Here is a 22060-nt window from a genome sequence, read left to right on the forward strand (position 1 = left end):
TGACTGAGTGAGTGAGTGACTGACTGACTGACTGACTGAGTGACTGAGTGAGTGAGTGAGTGAGTGACTGACTGAGTGACTGAGTGAGTGAGTGAGTGAGTGACTGACTGAGTGACTGAGTGAGTGAGTGAGTGAGTGACTGACTGAGTGACTGAGTGAGTGAGTGACTGACTGACTGAGTGAGTGACTGACTGACTGACTGACTGAGTGACTGAGTGACTGACTGAGTGAGTGACTGACTGAGTGAGTGACTGACTGAGTGAGTGAGTGAGTGACTGAGTGACTGACTGAGTGACTGAGTGAATACGTAAGTATTACCGCGCAGTCATGAGCACCGCTGACGGTCTCTCTGCGCGGTGGGCAGGAGCGGCTGGACGCAGGGGACTCGCCCCACGGGGGAGGACCTGACGGACGAGGAGAAGGAGATCATCAACAGCGTCATCGCCCGCGCTGAGAAGATGGAGGCCATGGAGCAGGAGAGGATCGGGTGAGAAGCCTGATCCTGTCCCGACCCCCTCACCTTTCCCACAAACAAACATACCCCTACAAAATCATACCCCTGATATGATTCAAACAGCTTTCCCAGTGTTCCAAAAACATTGCCCATGCTGCCTCAGTACTGGAGTCATGCTGTGGAGAGTTTCTGTGCCTGCTTGGCTTGCCTTATGTGAAGTAATCAGGCTCATGTCGCCACATAACGGAGTCAATGTGTGTTTCTGCTGTGCTGTCTGGTGTGACCAGTTACCAACAGCTCTGATTTAAGCCACGCCGATTACTCAACTTACTGGTGGAACATCATTGAATTGCCTTGTGTTTTTTTTGGGAAGACATTTGCAGAATGAGAGAACGCTGGTTCCTCTGTCCTATGCGGCACTCTCTTCTGCCTCATTTACAGATCACGGTCTCCCATTCCATTAAAAGTCAGGACTGTGTGGCGTACAGAGGCCAGGAATTAAAGACTGTAATTATGAAGAGAGAGTGGGGAGGATGGGAGTAAACTCTGAAGGGGGGGTGGGGGCAGACTCTACGTGGGTCGGCTGTTTCTGATTATGTGTTTTGGCTGTACGTAACCCTCCTTCCAGAGGGTGGTGGCGTAGACAAGCTTGGCCTGCCACCCGACCCGAGGAGCTGGTGTCCCACCCCAAACCCCAGCATCCGATAATGGAAAACCCTTCAACCCTAGACTCTAACCCTAAATCATAAAACCTAAGCCTAAACCCTGACCCTATACCCTAACCCTAAACCCAACTTGTAACCCTAAACCCTGACCCTATACCCTAACCCTAAACCTGTAACCATAAACCCTGACCCTATACCCTAACCCTAAACCTGTAACTATAAACCCTGACCCTATACCCTAACCCTAAACCCAAATCCGAGACCTTAAACCCTAACCATAAACCCTTCCCTTCATCCCGGTTCTGATCGCCCCCCCCACAGGCGGCTGGTGAACCGGCTGAACGACATGAAGAGCGGGGCTCTTGGGGACGGCGTCTCCCGATGCCTGCTCTGCGGGGAGCAGTTCGGCGGGGCGGGGGCCAGCGCAGTGGTGTGCGCCGAATGTAAGAAGGTAGAGTACCCCACTGTCCGGCTGGGGCCCAGAGCAGAGCTTCGCATCCCAATGACATCATCACTAGGGGACCACAAGACAATGGGGAGCGATACACTAAAATGCGCACAGCACCTGTGTATGAGGTAAATTATTCACAGGAAGAGGCAAACAAATTAATTGACTACAGGTATGAACTGTGTACATATAAATGCACATTGCGTGTGCATGTACTGGAAATACTGCCCAGCCCAGGAGACTCACCTGGGTTGTGTGCTGCAAAATGATGTCCTCTGTAACTTTAAAACTGGCTTGAATTGACAAAATATTGATTGGCAGGTTGGGGAGGCAGTGAACAGCTCTCCAGTCATTTTTGAAATGTCACACCAGCAAGCTCCATGTGGGCATTTGTGAGAGTGTGTCAATGTGCGTAGTATGTGGTCGCTTGCACGTGTGTGTGCGCGCACCGTGAGTGTATGTGTGTGTGTGTGTGTGTGTGTGTAACTTCCTGTGGAACCCGTTTCCTTCTGCAGAACATGTGCACCAAATGCGGGGTCCAGACCAACAGCCGGCCGCGTTCCGCATGGCTCTGCAAGATCTGCAGCGAGCAGAAAGAGGTGAGCCAGGGAGGGAGGGAGGGAGGGAGGGAGGGAGGGAGAGAGAGAGAGAGAGAGAGAGAGAGAGAGAGAGAGAGAGAGACACACACAGAGGGAGAGACAGAGCGAGAGAGAGACAGAGAGAGCGACACAGAGAGAGACATGTATGTATGTATATATATATATATATATATATATACGTAAGTATATATTTTTTAAATAATTGATGACATTACACTGTACATTATGTTCATTGTAATGTGTTTTGTAAAGCTTTCGCAACACGTATACTGAAGTATGTCATGTCAATAAAGCATTTTGAATTTAATTGAATTGAAAGAGAGAGGGAGAGAGACAGAGGGAAATAGATTATATGATTATTATATTTTATTGGAATGGAACACACTGCACAGGACATGTCATTTGCCAGTAGCCATGGTAAATGACCTAATCATGGTAGAAATGGCAGTACATCTGTAGTGTTTCATGCTGTGGGGGAGCAAGTCAGGGACCGGAGAAGGCTGTGAATTGAAAGAAACTTCAGCGTAATAGCAGTACAAGAGGAACAAATGGAGTTTCCACCGAGCCATGAAACCTCTACTGCTGTGGGTTGCTCATAAAACAGCCAGGTATTCTTCTACTCTGGCCTTTACTCTCCACAGATTACAAACACAGCCAGACAAATTCTTTCAGTTGGATTATCACAGACAAATCTTGGAGAACAGAAAAATAAAATTACAGGAATTACACCTAGTCTGTCCATTTTTCTTACTCTTTTCTTTGTACTTACAAAAAAAAAATCCCACATGGTGTGCTTCTGGCTTGGATTTCACTATTTGGTTTGATAAATTTGAGTGTTCCCAGACTTTCACATTCAGTTGTGAAATCCTTCCTCTTTGCATGTAATCCCCACTGTAGTATTTGCAATGATTTATGCATAGAGGCCATCATATATTATTCATGAGGAATTCATCTGTTATTTCATATTGGGCTTAGCTTTGGCCAGACCCGCATCAGACGATACTTAGAGCAGTCTGCTCATCCTGTTCCCGAACGGGGGGGGGGGGTGGAAGAGCACCTGGTATTCACACCAGGCCCGATTTTGGCACGTTCTCCTGCCCGTGTGTGTAATCGGTGTTAAAGTTCCAGTCGGAGCTTTAATTTTTCTGGGCTCCAATCCAGGAAAGACGGCAACCCCCCCCACCCCCACCCACCCCTCATCTAATCTCAGGTGGAACCACACAGAGCTGGCACCAGGGGGCAGCGCCCCCCTGTGGAGTGCAGAGGAAGTATCACAGCTTGCTTCATTTCGATTTTTTTTATATATTACGGATTGAATTTGTGCCAGCTGGCACAGCCTCCGCTCCCCCCCCCCTCAAAACCCCTCCCCCCCCACGGGGGTTGGATACGCACAGTGACATGACAGCTATTGTATCAGCTTAATTACTATCATCATTGCGCTTTTGCTGATGTAAGAATCCCTCCCTCCCTCCCTCCCTCTCTCTCCCTCCCTCCCTCTCCTCTTCTCCCCTCTCTCTCCTCTCCTCTCCTCTCCTCGGCTGGTCGCTCAGGTGTGGAAGCGTTCGGGTGCCTGGTTCTTCAAAGGAATGCCCAAGCAGGTGCTTCCCGCTCCCATGCCCGTCTCCAAGCAACAGAGCCCCAAAACCCAGCCGCGGGGCCCCCAGGAACCCCCGGCCCAGCCAGAGGCCACCAGCGCCCCCGGGGCACAGGGCAGGGGTGAGCATCGCATTCCGCGGAAATATATTCACTCTTCCGGATGGGTCCAGAATGCAATCCACCGCTTTCCCTTACAGAAACAGAATATGCTCTGATTTATTGAAAAATAGATGCATTTCATCAAGCTCATGATGAAATATTGATACACTGTAAAATACATTGTGTGAGCAAATATCAACGTTATTATAACTTTATATTGACATTTAACAATGTGTGTGTGAGTGCGTGAGTTTCTAAAAATACATTTCTGTGGAATATATTTTTGTATTTTCCAAGATTTGCATATATTTACAATATGCATATTCTGTTCCTGAAAAGTCTTCTGATACTGCAGTCTTGGGTTCCACAGTCAGCATTTGACATGGTAACCATTTAGTTAACATTTAATTTATTTAATGACATTTAATTCCCAAGGGCTTCAGCTGTCTCAGTGTGAAAGGCTGAACAGTGGTTAGACGCAGTATTATTTTCACCATCTGAAAGGAGAACCAGGATGTATCTGATGAGCTGTCAGATGTGGTATTCTCTGTGATGCACCTCTGCTGTTTTCTAACTTGGTAACAATGTGAATGGCTGTTTAGGGAAAAGGCAGCGATGTTTTAGGAGTAAGGATATATTACACCTGTTGTGTGTCTCAGGGCCTGTGGAGACCCAGCCCCCCAGCACAGAACAACAGGTGACAGGTGAGTGAGGTTGCCCCTCCCCCACACCATTTATGCACTGAGCCACAGTACCTCTATGGTGCATTGACCCCTGACCCTTGACCTCTGATCTAACACCATAGATTCTTTACCCCCACCACATACTCAGCTCCAAACTCATAGCTGTATTCATAATTTTTGTGCAGGAGTGGACTATCGAATGCATTTACAGAATCTGTGCTGACTCCCCCCGGGAGTGCGTGGATAAATGTGCTGGACTCCTCCTTCGTGGTGGGGAGTGGGTGTGGCAGGCAGAGCATGCTGGGATTGGGCTTTAAGGCTCAGGGCCCTGGTGATGCATTGGAAGCATACTGTAATTGTCAGTAAAATGTCACTGTAGACCTGTGAAATAGTTCCCGCAAAAGTTAAAATAGATTACCGTGATCTATGTTGCTCACTATGTGGGTAAAGAACAGTCGGCATAAAAGCATCCGTGCGTGTGCGTGTGTGTGTGTGTGTGTGTGTGTGTGTGTGTGCGTGCATGCGTCTGTGTGTGCATGTATGTGTATGCGTGTGTGTGTATGTGTGTGTGTTACAGAAGCTGACCCCTCTGGGAGAGGGAGAGGAGCCCGGCCCCCTGTGGCCCCCAAGCCCTCCGTGGGACGGGTGGGCCCAGGCGGGGCAGAGACGGGGGACTCCTACCTGAGGGAGGGGGGCAGCGAGGGCCAGGACAGCCCTGTGGTGCTGAAGAGGGCCGTCCCGGTCCACAGCTCCAGACCCCCCCCAGCCTCGGCCACCCCCATGGCCCAGCAAGGTAAAACACGGTGCCCCCCCCCCCCCCCCTAAAGGCACTGCCTCAGTTGTGATCCCAGCATGCACTGCACTCTTATATCGGTGCGTCAGCTAGCACACTGTGAAGACTAGTGGACCAAATCCTGCTCCCAGATGGCTAAGCTGAAATTTTCCCAGTAGAAGCCAGCAGTTTAATCAAAGCAGCAGTTTCTTCAGTCTAGAGTGTGTAGGGATAAGGTTTATGTTGCATTACTGGCATTTTGTAGGCACTCCTATTCAGAGCAACTTAAACCCTTTTTGTTTTGTTTTTTACATAGTATCCATATATATAGCTGGATTACAAACCCAGTTCCCTTTCCCTTACTGATCCTACACTAGTGCTATGATCAGGCCAGGTGTGTGATTTCTGTTTGTGTTCCCCAGCAGCACCCCCTGAGACGGAGAGCAGTTACTCTGCCACCGTCCAGAGGGAAGAGAGAGCGCCCCCTGCTGCCTGGGAGGAGAAACGACAGCCGGTCGCGAGCAACCCTCCCCCGCCTCGGCAGCCACAGCCCCCCCCAGAGGAGGAAGAGGAGGCTAACAGCTACGACTCGGATGAAGCCAGTAAGAGCCTCATTTGATCCCTCATGAAATTATAATATATGTACTGTAATACATTGAAATAGGCTTGGTGGGTGTAGGTACTTTCTCCGGATGAAGGTGCTGTGGGTGTAGCTGTGGGTATAGGTGTTGTGGGTTCTATTAATGTATGTTATGTGGGTGCAGTTGCTGTTTCTCGTGTAGGTGCTGTGGGTTTAAATGCTGTCTCAGGTTGTAGGTGCTGTGGATGTATGTGCTGTCTCAGTGTAGGTGCTGTGGGTGTAGATGCTCTCTCAGGTGTAAGTGCTGTGGGTGTATGTGTTGTCTTAGGTGTATATACTGTGGGTGTACATGCTGTCTCGGGTGTAAGTGCTGTTGCTGTAGGTGTTGTCACAGGTGTAAGTGCCGTGGGTGTACATGCTGTCTCAGGTGTAGGTTCTGTGGATGTGGACGCTGTCTCAAGTGTAAGTGCTGTGGATGTAGATGCTATCACAGGTGTATGTGCTGTGGGTGTACATGCTGTCTCAGGTGTAAGTGCTGTGGGTGTACATGCTGTCTCAGATGTAGGTGCTGTGGTTGTAGATACTGTCTCAGGTGTAGGTGCTGTTGCTGTAGGTGTTGTTTCAGGTGTAGGTGCTATGGGTGTATGTGCTGTCTCAAGTGTAAGTGCTGTGGGTGTAGATGCAGTCTCAGGTGTAAGTGATGTGTGTATAGATGCCATCACAGGTGTATGTGCTGTGGGTGTATGTGCTGTCTTAGGTGTAAGTGCTGTGTGTTTAGATTGAGGCTCCTCGCAGAGCTAACACACAGTCTTTTCTGATCCAGCTACGCTCGGCTCCCTGGAGTTCAGCCTGATGTTCGAACAGGAGAGCAGCACTCTGCACTGCAGCATCATCAGAGCCAAGGTAACTTACCACCTCATCCAGTCAATCAAACTTTATTCATACACGCGTGTTTTACAAAGAATCTGTCACAGTATGCCTTAGCCTAAACTCCAACAGAGCAAGCCAGAAGTGACAATGGCGAGGAACAACTCCTTAGATGGTATTTCCATGCTTGAATATGGGCCTCAGCATGAATTAACGTGACGATTCAATATAGTTGGTGGCAGTAGGCGAGTGTAAGCTATTAATGTGGGGGGGGGGGTTCATGGTTATTAAGCAAATGCTTAAAAGTAACTATGTACCAACCCATACCTGGGAAGTCACCCAAGGGCCTAAAACAGCTATCCCCTACAGAGCAAACCAGTTTTAGCTGAAATACAGGATGTCCCGACAGCAATGTTAGTGACCTCATGGGCAATATTCCTGTGGCATGATAGAGCTAAGAGAACCTCCCCCCCCCCCCCCGTCTGGGATACAACATTCCCAGTCAGCCAAAGAGCGCACGTCCAAGAGGCTCGTCTGGCAGAGTGTGACAGAAAGTGGGAGTTTGACGTTCTGGGACGCTGATTTGGGCGATGAATGAGAGACTCCTCTCTTCCCCAGGGTCTCAAGCCCATGGACTCCAACGGACTGGCCGACCCTTACGTCAAACTGCACCTGCTGCCAGGGGCGAGCAAGGTAAGGCCGAGTCCATTTCCTCAACTCGCCACAAGGGGGCGCTGTCGTGGACCGCCGTTAAACCAGGCTGCTGAGGACAGGGGGCTCGGGGGGAGGGGCAGTGTTGAAATGCAGTGCGGGAGCAGGTCTTCAGCTCAATGAGCACGTTGTCTCTTTCCTTCTGCAACTGGGTCACTTTAAGTGCTTGTTTTGGTATTTGCATTACCAGTTATTTGCTCCTTTCGAAACAGAATATTGCACTTATGTAGGTCGTAAGCTGCATAGGTCGCTTTGGAGCGGCTTCTGAATGCCTAAATGTAAAATGTAGATGTATTTCATACGGCTCATAAAAACATTAGCATCTGCGTATTAGCGTCAGCTGATAATGCCGGACAGAGAGGCCAGAAATAGACTGTGAATATAGGAAGCCATTAGGCCCTCACACTCATTTCACTGTGTGGGGTTCTTATTGAATGGCAGCAGCTAAGCTACAGCTTGGAAATCATAAAGACATAAGTGCGTAAGTGCATTTCCATTTTTATTGCTTTGGCATCTGCGGTGGGGGGGGGGGAGGGGGGGAGCTGAAGCAGAATTAATCCTGTAAGAGAGTCGAATGTAGATTTCATTCATTAACTCTCAAAACCGTTTTTGTAGAGAAACATCATTATACTTATTATTGCCTTGTAACTTATTATATTTATCTCACTTTTGTGATAATTTTTATGTGCCTTCAGCTTTATATGAATATTAGCGGTATGAGTCAATAATTTATATTATGCATATACACTCCGTGGTGTGGGAATGTTGTTGGCCAGGCCTATTACTCAGATTAATCAGATGGATGCACTTGTGTTCCAATACACTCTGCTCTGGATATATGAGCATCTGCTGCATTAATGCTAATCTAATGTAAGTAGCTGAAGTAGTTTTACCTTCATACTTGGAAACATATTTCATCCACTGATTTTCAAACTTGTTTCGTGGAGGGAAAAATAAAGTTCTCCAGAGACCCGAGGACAGGAAGAGTAAAAAGGGCAAGCACTGGAAGTCTTTCACACTCGAGAGCTGACTAATGAAAGCTTACGGTGCGTCAGGGTTTGTGCTGTGAAATCAGCACAAACAGGAAGAATTGGCTGTGCATTTCCATGGGCATATTTCAGTTTGAGTGACAGCTGTGATTTATTTTTTCCTCGCTGGGTGGTGGTGGGGGGGGGGGGTTTGAGAAACTCCCAAATTAATGTTCCTCCAAAGCGCTGCTGGCGGAGGTGAAAACGGACCTCGGCTGTCATGTGACGCTGAGAAACGCAGTGAAAAATAAATGCTGATAACGGATGTTTCTCTGCCCCCCCCCCCCCCCCCCCAACTCTACTCCCTGCCCCGCCTCAGTCCAACAAGCTCCGGACCAAACACTGCGTAACACACGCAACCCCGCCTGGAACGAGACGCTGGACTACCACGGGCTCACGGAGGAGGACATGCAGCGCAAAACGCTCAGGTGAGCGCCCCTCAAATGTTCTGGGGGCGGGGCCAGTGGGCGCCACTCAAATGTGTAGGGGCCGGGGCCAGTGGGCGACACTCAAATGTGCTGGGGGTGGGGTCAGTGGGCACCACTCAAATGTGCTGGGGGTGGGGTCAGTGGGCGCCACTCAAATGTGCTGGGGGCGGAGTCAGTGGGTGCCACTCAAATGTACTGTGGGCGGGGCCAGTGGGCGCCACTCAAATATGCTGGGGGTGGGGTCAGTGGGCGCCACTCAAATGTGCTGGGGGTGGGGTCAGTGAGCGACACTCAAATGTCTGGGGGTGGGGTCAGTGGGCCCACTCAAATGTGCTGGGGGTGGGAGTGTGGGGCGAGTGGCCACTCAAATGTGCTGGGGTGGGGTCAGTGGGCCACTCATGTCTGGGTGGTCATGGCCACTCAAATGTGCTGGGGGTGGGGTCAGTGGGCGCCACTCAAATGTGCTGGGGGCGGAGTCAGTGGGTGCCACTCAAATGTACTGTGGGCGGGGCCAGTAATGTGCTGGGGGTATGGCGAGGCTGGGGTGGGAGTAGGGTGCCACCAATGTACTGTGGCAGGGCCAGTGGAGGGCTGGGTATGGTCAGGGTGGAGTGGGACTAGGATAGGCAGAAGTCAGGCCTGAGGGATTTAGGGGAGGGCAGGACTGGGGGCAGAGTCAGGGACAGACCTGGGAGAGGAGTCGGGGGCAGGGCAGAACAGGGCAGGGCTAGGAGTGGGACATGTTGGAGGGGGCAGGGCATTTATGCCTACTGGGTCACGGTCACCAACTGTAACACTTCAAAATTTGGAGCCCTCTTCACCACTGTACACAGGCCCGTGTACCCTTTAAAACATTATATGATGGCTTTTATATGATGGCTTGCTGTGAGCTGCAGTGTCTTAACATGCAGTGTGGTGCAGGCAGGGGTTTGAATCCTTGGTGGGAGAACGTTGTACCACTGAAAACACAGCGTTCAGCTCAGGTCTATCAAAATGAATGTGCATTAGCATGATGAAATAACAGGGGACAGTGCAATTTAAGGAGCGTGCTCTCCGGCAGGCTCTCGGTGTGTGACGAGGATAAGTTTGGGCACAACGAGTTCATCGGGGAGACGAGGGTGGCCCTGAAGAAGCTGAAGATGAACCAGAAAAAGAACTTTAACGTGTGCCTGGAGAGGGTGGTCCCGGTGAGTCTGTCCTGTTAGCACCCAGCCATTCCTGAAGCAGTGCCTGATCCTGGCTGTGAGTCATCAGGCCTGAGTTAGCCAATCCTGTTCAGGCGTTACAAAAAAACATCCGTAGAATCACAGATCGGCACGGATATATATTTGCCTGTGCTTTTCATATACAATGCAGGTTTCTTTCCTCTTTGACTTGTGTTTGGTTTATAACTCTGTGGTGCCTACAAAGCAAACCACATACCTCCGCCAGTTCGATTGTAGTTTATTGATATGTTTATTTGAGAGCCATTCTGTAAAATAAGCATTCGTGTCCCTCGGTAGAACTGAACATCCGACTCCACATTGACCAACACCGACTGAGGTAAATCAAAACAGAAAGAGGAGATCTTAGACCCTTTTCAGTCTCAGTGATTGTGACCAGGCCTGGGGGAGTTGACTGTGGGGGGGGGGGGGGGTAAGGTGATGCATGCTGGGATGCATGCCAATTCAAAGCAGCTGAAACCACCAAACAGTGTCGCGTTTCCCGTTTTTCCCCTCTTGCCCAAAATATCCAACACTTTGCAAAACACTTCCCTCAGATTCCAGCAGGCATAAAAGAGGAAGTGAAAATGTGTGCTGTAAAAACATAGCTAAGAGGCAGAGTGTGACAGTTATAACAATGTGTCATGATTTTTTTAATCATCATATACAATGTGCAATTCATCGTATAAAGTTTGTGTTGTGGTTGTTATTACCTAACATTGGCTTGGTTTGATTAATATTATCAGTAATGGCACCATCATCAGTCTCATTATAGCAATGTTTCAGCATATGCCAGGGATGCTGTTGTGCGTTTCCTGCTGTGTGTTTTGAGGTGCTTGACTTGTTCTGAGGAAGTGATGCCAAGTGTTTTCGGGTTTGGCTGAAACGGGACTCTTCCCTCTCCCCCTCCTCAGATGAAACGGACGGGAACGGCGGGCTCGGCGCGAGGAATGGCCCTTTACGAGGAGGAGGTAACGTTCTGTACCCAGCATGCTCTCTGCCTCTACCCCTCTGGGCACATTCGCTCTGCAAAATGTGTTCCCTCGTCATCCGATTGGTTCCCGCTAAATTTCAGCCAGCGTTGAGTTGCCATGAAACCTCAGGCCGTAGGTAGTGTCTCAGGTGTGCTGTTTGAGTGTGGAGCTGCAGTAGGTTGGTGTCTCAGGTGTGCTGTTTGAGTGTGGAGCTGCAGTAGGTTGGTGTCTCAGGTGTGCTGTTTGAGTGTGGAGCTGCAGTAGGTTAGTGTCTCAGGTGTGCTGTTTGAGTGTGGAGCTGCAGTAGGTTGGTGTCTCAGGTGTGCTGTTTGAGTGTGGAGCTGCAGTAGGTTAGTGTCTCAGGTGTGCTGTTTGAGTGTGGACTGCAGTAGGTTGTGTCTCAGGTGTGCTGTTTGAGTGTGGAGCTGCAGTAGGTTGGTGTCTCAGGTGTGCTGTTTGAGTGTGGAGCTGCAGTAGGTTAGTGTCTCAGGTGTGCTGTTTGAGTGTGGAGCTGCAGTAGGTTGGTGTCTCAGGTGTGCTGTTTGAGTGTGGAGCTGCTGTAGGTTAGTGTCTCAGGTGTGCTGTTTGAGTGTGGAGCTGCAGTAGGTTAGTGTCTCAGGTGTGCTGTTTGAGTGTGGAGCTGCTGTAGGTTAGTGTCTCAGGTGAGCTGTTTGAGTGTGGAGTTAGTGTCTCAGATGTGCTGTTTGAGTGTGGAGCTGCTGTAGGTTAGTGTCTCAGGTGTGCTGTTTGAGTGTGGAGCTGCAGTAGGTTAGTGTCTCAGGTGTGCTGTTTGAGTGTGGAGCTGCTGTAGGTTAGTGCCTCAGGTGAGCTGTTTGAGTGTGGAGCTGCTGTAGGTGATAGGTGTCTCAGGTGTGCTGTTTGAGTGTGGAGCTGCTGTAGGTGATAGGTGTCTCAGGTGTGCTGTTTGAGTGTGGAGCTGCTGTAGGTGATAGGTGTCTCAGGTGTGCTGTTTGAGTGTGGAGCTGCTGTAGGTTAGTGCCTCAGGTGTGCTGTTTGAGTGTGGAGCTGCTCTAAGTTAGTGTCTCAGGTGTGGAGCTGCTTGCTGACAGGTGTGTGACTTGTGTCACAGGGGAAGGAGGGCGGGGACGTGGAGGAGAGGGGGCGGATCCTGATCTCGCTCATGTACAGCACCCAGCAGGGCCGGCTCATCGTGGGCGTGGTGCGCTGCGTCCACCTGGCCGCCATGGACGCCAACGGCTACTCCGACCCCTTCGTCAAAATGTAGGTGCCTGCAGGAGGAGGGGGGCAGTGAGCGGGGGGCCGGGAGCGGGGGGTCAGGGGCGGGGAGCGAAGAGTGAGGGGTCAGGGGCGGGGGGTGGGGAGCGGCAGGTAATGGATTACAAGAGATTGTTGTGACGAGATCACAAGAGATTCTTCGGGTTGAGTTCTTTCAGTAGAACGAGGGGACATAAATGGAAATTAGCAAAAGGTAAATTTCATGCATTCCGTACAGGAAGAATCTTTTCACACAGGGAGTAGGTAATGTGTGGAATAGCCTGCCAGGTCACGTAGTAGAGACAGAAACTAGAGGAGATTGATACTATCTAGTCTGCAGGTAAACAGAGGTACACTAGGTACAATTTAGTCAGGAAAATGGCAAGCGTTGTAGGGCTGAAAGGCCTGTTCTCGTTGTTATGTTATGTTTTGTCATGTCATGAATGTTGGAGACAGAGTGTTGAGGCTGGGGACTGCTGGGGGCGGGGGGGCTCATCCTGTTAAGACACTACCTGGACTGTGTCAGTGCCAGCTGTGGCCGCCAGCCCTGCAGGGTGATGCACGTCTGGACCCAGGTCCGGGTTCACAGCTTCTCACTGCGCACCAGCGACCCCTGCCGGTCAGCCGGGGCTAACGCAAAACTTGTTGTGCTGCGTAATTGTGCCCCTCCACTGGGAACGATGTGGATAAAATTTAAATTTAAGGAAAAGGTTCCCAGTTTGAATGCGTAAAAGTGTCTGCAGTATGATTATTTAGAGGCCAGAAACCACTCGGGTCAATTATAGGGGCACGACTCCCATGCTGCCCTGAAGGGGAACAGTCGTCTTGGGGAACGCGTGCAGCCAACGGGACTGGGAACTCCGAGACGAAAGTTAAAAATAGCGACGTAGAAAGACGCCCAAATAAAATGTTGGAGGGAGGCTGAATATCTCTGACTGTGTTTTCTCCTCCTCCTCTGCAGCTGTCTGAAGCCTGACATGGGAAAGAAAGCCAAGAATAAGACACAGATCAAGAAGAAGACCCTGAACCCTGAGTTCAATGAAGTGAGAACTGCCCTCCTTTTGCTTTCAGTTTCTTTTCTTTTCTTTTTTTTACTTCCTTGGCTGTGAGTTTAGAACTATTGAGTTCACAAAAAATCTGTAAATTTTCCAGGAATTATTTCGGCCAACTGTACTTTTTCGACTTCACTCTTAAACTTATTGAACAGTAAGGGAAAGGAAGTGCTAACCAGAAGGGTTTGCTGCCCCCTGGCCTAGCTGGTGCTTGTGTCATGTGACTTTTGGATTCTGAAGGTACCTTGGAGCTTTGGGGTTAGAGACAATATTACCAAAACTACGAAGGAAGATAAAAGTTGAACTAATTAATAGAATATTCCGGTTGGAGTGTGTCTTTTTCATTAGCACATTAAGACATTACAGTTCCCTGCAAACATTCAGGAAAATAATTTGAACATTTTGGTGATGGTGAGGAATGAATCTTTGCTGGGCCTTGTGTGTTTTGTCCAAGTGGTTTTGTGATGCTTGTAAAAACTTGTGTTATTGGTCCTGTGTTCCAGGAGTTTTCTTATGATATTAAGCACAGCGAGCTGGCAAAGAAGACCCTGGATATCTCAGTTTGGGACTACGACATTGGAAAATCCAATGACTACATCGGTAAGACAAAGATTTAGCACCGCTTCAAATCTTCTTTTTGCTCCAGACCTGGAATTCAACTGGACAATTTGACCTCAACTTTGACGAACATTTAAAAACAAGAATAACTGTTTTTTGTCAGAAACAGCTTGGCGAGTTCATTAATCAGTATAACTAATCTCGCCAAACTGAGTTTGTGTAGAAAACATGTAATGCTTTACTTATAGGTCAGAGGTAGGGACAAACATTTGATTGACCCTTGTGATGGCACGGACTGAAGCCAATTATTCATTTATATTTGAATATGTTTTAAAGGCTTGAAAAAACATTGGTGTAATTGTGCTGCCAGGACATACACTTATAACAAGGGACACAAGTTTATCTGGGGCAGTTTCCTCACCTGCAATTCGGTAATCTCTTGGCGAGAGATCGATTGAGCCCGCTTGTCAGTCCAGTATAACTTTGCCCCTCTCTAGTAATCTACATCAGTTGGCACTAATTAAGCACAGACAATGATTGACAGCGGTATTGCGCCACACACACGTGCTTCTTTCAGTGCAAAAAAAACAGCAGACATGTGGCAGACATTTTTATTGTGCTGGGCGGTAACATTTTTTCCCTAAACAGAGGGAAAGAGACATAAAACGTGTAAAAAAAAATTAACCCTGTACATCTATCCATCCATCTATTATCTATACCTTGCATATCCTGGTCAGGGTCATGGGGGGTGCTGGAGCCTATCCCAGCATGCATTGGGCGAGAGGCAGGAAGACACCCTGGTCACCAATCTATCGCAGGGCATACATGCCATTCTCTCACATGCTCATACCTATGGGTGTGTCTTTGGACTGTGGGAGGAGTTAACCCTCGTGAGAACATGCAAACTCCACACAGAAAGGCCGCCCATTTGCCTAATCGTAACAATGAGATACTTTGCAGCTGTGCATGCTTATGAACTATGAAAGGCCGAAACAGATGAGCTCAGATGAAATTAAAATGCAAACTGTGTTTTAATTTGATCGCGGTATGTTGTTTTAACACTTTTCTGTCATTCCTTGGCGGTGCTTAGTGTGAACTTGTCCATGGGAAGAGATGCATCTGTCTGCATTGACTGAGTTGGTTGAAATGGGCTGTTATGATTTTGCCGTCTGCGTAATGTATATATTTGGAACGATTTTTCCATCTCTGTCCCAGAGCTACTGGCACAAGGTGAGCTTTGCGTGGCAAATTGAATGCATTTGACATCAAACCTTTGAACTTGTAACTTGCATTACACAAGACAAATACAGTTATATTTGTTGAAATCAAACCTCAAGGTTCAACAGGCATTGCTTGATGCTGTCTGCAGCTGTGGTATCAAGGTACACAAGAGATTAAGTTACCTGTCTAACTTAAAACTGCATGCAGTTAATTTCCCTTGCAGGAACAAATAACCTGTGTAAAAAACATACTCATGGGTTCCGTCTGTTGACTCCTCTGTGACCACAGACCACAGACTCCACTATCTTGACTAGCTCCCTTTAACCTGGTCCTTTCATGAGTCAGTAGCCTGAGGTCTGTGCTTCTGCCCAAGCTGTCTTGCAGTGGGAGCAGCCCCACCGTTTCTCACACGCCTGTTTAAAAATGCGTGCTCGTTTAAGCACCGTCAACTTTTTTCTCGAGTTCCGTCTTTTCTGTCATCTGTCAGATTTTGGATGAAATATGCCCGCCCACTCAATTCTGCTTTTTCACTGACAGAGGGTTCCCCCCCTCCCTCATTTCAGACGGCGATTGATGTTCTTGTCAGTAAATGTCAGCCTATTGATGGTTTTTTTGTGCTTGTGTGGATTTGTTGCCAACCGTGCTAAATTAACGGACTCCATCGGTCTTCAGTGTGCCAGCAGGGTACTGTTGCACCCCAGGCAGTCCCTCAAAGACTTTTTTTGTGTTTGACATTCCGTCCATGTCCCGTTTCTTCCTCACACCTACTGTAGTCTATTACATCAACTAATTGCTTTTTTTAAGTCGCTCTTTTTAAAGTTGAAATCATTTTGAGTAACGTGCCCTGGATAAACGGGTGTCCCTGCTTATTGCAGAGAAGCAAAGTATGATATCTCACGTGAAAAGGGATTTCCCACCCAGGTTCGGGAGAGCAGCGGCAGTTGATCCTGGTTTTCATCATTACTCAGTGCTTACTCTGTCCATTAAATGGTAATGGACTGCATTTATATAGCGCTTTTATCCAAAGCGCTACAATTGAGCTCCATTCCGAGAGTTGGTAGTGTCTGCTATTAGCCATTAATGAAGTCATGGACGAGTTTGGCTTTTAAGCAGGAGACCCCTCGTGACTCTTTGGGGCCAGGAGTTTGGGGGGGCCCCTGCTTACTGTCGGGGTACACGAAACATCACACGCTATGCCCTTTGTCGCCCCCTGCAGGTGGCTGCCAGCTGGGCATCACGGCTAAAGGCGAGCGGCTGAAGCACTGGTACGAGTGCCTGAAGAACAAAGACAAGAAGATCGAGCGCTGGCACACCCTCCTGAACGAAAGCCACGTGTCCAGCGACTAGGGCAGCGCCCCGCCCCGTCCTGCCCTGCCCCGCCCCACCCCGTCCTGCCCTGCCCCGCCCCGTCCTGCCCTGCCCCACCCCACCCACTCGCATGCCTGCCCCAAACTTGCATTTCCTGCAATGGACTTCAACTCTTCCTGCACGCTGGGTCCAGCTTCCCTTAGCCCCTCCCCATTCCCCTATTATCTCATACTAAATAACCCCTGACTTCCCCCTGACCACAGATTCTCTTATTATGTACATCTTATTACCTCAGGTAAACCCCCCCCCCCTTCTATTCGCCCCCCTCCATTCGCCCCATGCGTACCCTGGTAATGCCTTCATGGACCAGTCACTCCTTTAGTGTTTAGGGAACTCCTTCTTCTCTCTCCCCCTTTCTCTCTCTCTCTCTCTCTCTCTCTCTTTCTCTCTCTCACGCATTCTCTCTCTCTGCCCCTCTCAGAGATGGGCAGAATTCCACAGCTCTTGCCTCTTACCACAATCAGAAGTCTCGCACATTAGCAAATGATACATTGATATATATATTCATATGCATAAAACCACTGCGGTTGTGTTCTTTTGAATCCTTATCTTTAAAACGTGTGTCAAAAACACTTTAAATTATGATTTGTAAAATATGTTTCTGAGAATGAATATATTGACGGAGTGATTTCACATAGTTCAGCCTGTCGGTTATGATGTCAAATGTATTGCATTGTCTAGCCCTGTTATTACACAAACCACAGAAACCCTGAAAATGCACTGGCTTGAGAAAAGAGGCCTTTTGAATTTGACTCAGCAATACATTCTAGTACATTTAACGGGATTACACCCTCAGCTTTTGCTGGATCATTAAGGTCTCCTGGCCGTACCTGCAAATATCTCCTGAAAGCTACATATGCAGCTTATTGAACTTGCATGTATATAGTAATAATAATCCACAGAACAACATGGAACCCTTATAACAGATATTACAACTGAAAATCCAAAATGTAATAAAACTTTGGATATATATGTCAGAATATACTGCATGTACAGAGTTTGGATATATCAATTGCCACCTCTTTCCTATATGCAGTAATGTATATAAACTATTCTATACTGAAAGAATTACATATTTACAAATATATCTTAATACTATTTCTTTATTACGTAGATGTTACATATATTGTAAAATACTTTGTACAATATTATGTGCCTGTGTCAGTAGCTGACATATTTACATGCAATATATGCCACATATTTTGACATATGTTCATTTACTTTAATTACATTTTGGATTTTATATATAAACTTCAGAAATGGGCATCTTTGAGAAACGGTGATAAAATAAAGTCGGTATTATGAAAAGATTGTGCATGCACATCTAATTTTATAGACATGTGCAAATGATAGTGTGGGAGAAGTGTATTTAAACTGAGAAGAATGCTTCATGGATGAAAATTCTTTTGAAGTTTGGTTTTATTGACATAGTAAAATGGCTGCTCAGGCATCGTCCTGGAGAGCTGCTTCAGGGTTTGTCTTCCAGTCAGGTATCCCACCAGATGGGTGAATCTTCTCAAGTTTCCTCAATGAACAGATTTATTATGGCTGTGTCGGAATCAGCGCACTTGCCTACTATTGAGTTGAGTTGTTGAGTACACTGGATGAGAGAGTTAAGTAGGCAAACTTTTCTCTAAATGTAGTGTACTTAAAATCCCAGGATGATATAGTTATTTTCATATACTTATTATGGTATGCTTATTTACACTTATTATACACAAGTATATTGGGGACCATACTTTTCAGGAAGTAAACAACAATTTTGGTCCCATAAATATGACAAATGGCTTTGCTTTAAAAATTAGGCACAGCCTTGCTGACATTTTCCATCAACAACAAGGACAACAAAATAAATGACGTGAGCATGGGCGTTAGGACAGAACATCTTAGCGACACTTCCACAGTATGGTTGTAAAATAATATGGAGGATACTTTTTTTGCATACTGCCTATTGCATACTCAAAAGTACACAGTATGCTTATGAGACAGTACATACTGCGAGGACACAGTAGTTAGGAGGCTGATTCGGACGTGGCCTGAAACTTTCAGACTGTGGAGAGTCGGTTCCACAGCTCTGTAGAGAGCAGTGGAAAAATCCTGCTTTACTATAATCATTAAGGTCAAAGTTCAGCAGACGTCTTATTCTCCTCTACAGGAACATGAGTGTCTCTTTTGGCAGTGGGAATTTTTTATCCTTTGTCTGGCAAAGGTGAAATGACATAAACAGCGGCTGCCTCCCAATTCACCAATCAGTGCTAGCCATACCCGGTCTGGGTTATTCCTAGCGCTAGAGGGTTTTAGGGGTGTCTTGTAAACAGATGCTGACTTAAGCCTCATGCAGTTATTGGTCATATATACTTAGACAAGACCAGAACTGGGGCAAAGACCATATAAACCCTTTCTGCAAACTATACATGGAAGTCCAGTTCCATTACTCCCATTTGACAAACACTCTTATCCAAAGCAAATTACAATGAGAAGACGAGTGCATAAATCAGGTTGGAGAGCAACAGTAACCCTAGAGGTGGGAGGTAAATACTCAGAAACCACAAATGTGCAAACCTAAGATCGACTGTAAACTAGTTAGGCCTGTTAGGGAAAACAAAAGAGGATTGCACATTAGCAAAAAACGCAGCAAATAAAATTTGGCAAAATAACAAGATTGCAGTGCAAAGAATATCAATAAGCAACGTGACGGAAAAATGGAAGCGCAATCAATAGTAATCAATCATGCCCGCAGTATTCGAGCCATTGGCAGATGTGCTAGAGAGGGTGGGGGGAGTGTGGGGGGGGGGGGGCGGTAGAGGCAAGGTATGATTTTAAGAGTTGGGTGTTCAGTTTGTGTTGAAAGGCGGGACAGGGGGTTGCAGGACAGACTTCGGGCGTGACCTGGAAATGCCGGCATGCTGAGGGGCTGTCCATGGGGTACGAAGTTGGAACCAAGGATTTAAATTAAAATTATAAGACTAAAATTCCAATATTCTTCTGATGTCAAGAATCGAATAAGATTTTCACAAGCTGTGATAGTGCGTTTCAGTGTTTCACCCCGCCAAAAGTCTCCTTTTGTCACTGTAAGTTCCACATTGAATTGCAAAGGTGCACTGAATGACACAGGCTACCTTAGTGAGTCCCGTTCGGATCGCATTTAGAGTTTGTGTCTCAGCTACGATTGTAGATGTTCAAAACACACTCACGTATGTACGTATACCAATGAACGCTATATTGCGAACTATATTATATAAAATTGTTTGTTGTTGAGTTGTTCTAATTGTTTCCACCACGTGAGAGAGACTCTGCTTATCTGACATAATTTCTGGGAATTTCTACTTTATCGATTCCGTCAGTCGGACATTGACAGCGGATGAGCGTAAATGTGCAGCTTCGCCTGCATGACGCATGTTTGTGGCCCCGTTGTGCAGCAGGCAGACACGCAGCTGCTACGGTATGCCCCCACCCCAACTCCCACCGGGCCCATTGCTCCATTCGTGCTTTTGGCATGCGAGTGTAGACATAGCTACTGCAGACCAAGGAAAGCACACAGGGGGACACAGCGGGGATAACCTCAGGCTTCACTATTGCAGTTTACATGCTAGATTTAACCCTGCACGAGATGTTTTGTGGGTCATAGGGTAGGGTTTTTTGTCTTTTGTTTTGCGATTTTCTTTCTGTTTTAGTTTTTTCCCGCACCCCGGACACCTTTGCGCTTTTCTGCTTGGTGCGCCTTGTTTGGTTGAACATTTTTTTTTCCACCTTGGGAAAGCATTGAGTATTGAGGAAGAGGAAGGACATGCACTTATTTGCGTCCTTTTACTCAATCCCTTTGAAAGAAGGGGTGGAGCTTAAGACGTGACGTGAGTCCAGCCGAAAGTCCCGAACTAACTTGGAGACGCCGCTCCACGTCCTCCGTGAAAGATCAGTAAATGGTCCTTGGCTGCGTCATTTTGGAGACGCCAAGCAGGTGCACCTTGTTTTAGGAACAGATCCATGTATATTTGACTTTTCCCCCTTCTTCTTTAAGGTGTCTCGTTTCATGGTGATGTGCTGTCTTTTCTTAATTTTGTCCGCCTATTATGAAATTAAACACGACTTATTTATTTGTAAATACGTGGTGCATGCTCTGGGGAACAAGTATAAGTATGATTGCAATATAATTTGCATGTAAAGGTTTTACATGGAATTTGGTTCACACTAACAAATTAAAGGTGACTGGAAAACGACTGCTCTTGTGAAGATTAATTTTCTGTGTGCTTGTGTTCCTAAGGCTTTTCTGTGCATTCAGCTCCTGACAGTTCCACTGTCAAACAGTACACAACAGAACCAACATTACCTCATTAAATTCTCAGACTAGCATGGTGATGCCGCAAAGGAGTCCATAAAGTGCTCTCGTCTGCATCATCACTTATGCTGTAGATGGTTTATTAGAAATGGCACTCGGATACATTTTCATTACAAGGGTGTCAAGATATATGGTGACTTTTAAAATATGCAATACCGTTAGAATAAGCAGAACAATGGTAGTGGGAATGATTATATGCTATCATGTAGGCTAATTATGAATGCAGATAAAAGTAAAACTACTCTGCAGTTTTTGTTGTTGAACGTGAGAACATTTTTTAGAGGATTCCGGTTATGTTGTCTCATCAAGATCTCGGGAGAAACGCGGATATGATTTGGGGAAAAACCTTGGCGTTGAACTCCGCGGTTAATATCTAGAGATAACCGGCGGAGCAACAGAAGCCGCCCTCGTCCACGCGTTGTACAGTGGTGACACGGCAGAAAACTTTGTGCACATCAGGCGAGGCTCGCGCCGACCGCTGTCAGGTGGACACGCAACAAGTCGCGTGGTGGACTTTGCCTTTGTTGGTAAGCAAACACCGAATTTCGGCGTTTGCTTACCAACGGCTCCGCGTGCGCATTTCTCAATTTTCAGCTGCGAACTGTACAGAATGACACTGAACGTATAGCCCACAGGACGTTGGTGTGTAATAAGGAAAATAAACTTGTCCTAATGTGTTTTCCCCATAGTATAGGAAATCCAAAAAGTACAATACCGGGATGAATCACATTTTGTGGCGGCAGTATTTAGAGTACTATATTTGACTGGTTGTGTGCAACTTCATTTAAACGTCTTTGCCTAAAGCTTGCATTTAGTCTTTTATGTGTTCTTCGGCTGAAGGCTGTATTTAAAATAAATTAGTTAATAGAACATGATTTTAGTTGTTGTCCTCTTTATTATTAATACTACATTATTAAAAACGACAGAAACCATTTATAAAACAAAAAAAATATTGTTATTAATATCATAATATTGTTATTGTTGATATTTTTAAACAATTGTGTTATTGTTTCTTATTATCATCCTCGGTGGAATTGGAAAAAGGTTTACTGGGCTTATTACGGAGAAAATTATGATGTTTGACCATCGAGGATAATAATAATAATAATAATAATAATAATAATAATAATAATAATAATAATAATAATAATAAATGCATTATTATAAATAATAATAAATGTGC

The 22060-nt window shown here is 46.8% G+C and overlaps 1 protein-coding gene across 1 annotated transcript; it reads left to right on the forward strand.

Moving 5' to 3' along the window:
• Positions 1-320: 320 nt before the first annotated feature.
• LOC135239465 (rabphilin-3A-like) lies at positions 321-19087 on the forward strand. The gene is given in 17 exon segments (XM_064308134.1): positions 321-487; positions 1441-1570; positions 2083-2166; positions 3717-3882; positions 4521-4565; positions 5122-5337; positions 5739-5918; positions 6720-6799; positions 7382-7456; positions 8822-8840; positions 8843-8930; positions 9991-10117; positions 11047-11103; positions 12197-12348; positions 13304-13385; positions 13898-13994; positions 16390-19087. Coding segments are annotated over 17 exon segments (1758 nt in total). The 5' UTR covers positions 321-458; the 3' UTR covers positions 16521-19087.
• The last annotated feature ends 2973 nt before the right edge of the window (positions 19088-22060 follow it).

The sequence above is a fragment of the Anguilla rostrata genome, chromosome 14 (assembly GCF_018555375.3).
Source record: "Anguilla rostrata isolate EN2019 chromosome 14, ASM1855537v3, whole genome shotgun sequence".
In the NCBI taxonomy this organism is placed as follows: Eukaryota; Metazoa; Chordata; class Actinopteri; order Anguilliformes; family Anguillidae; genus Anguilla; species Anguilla rostrata.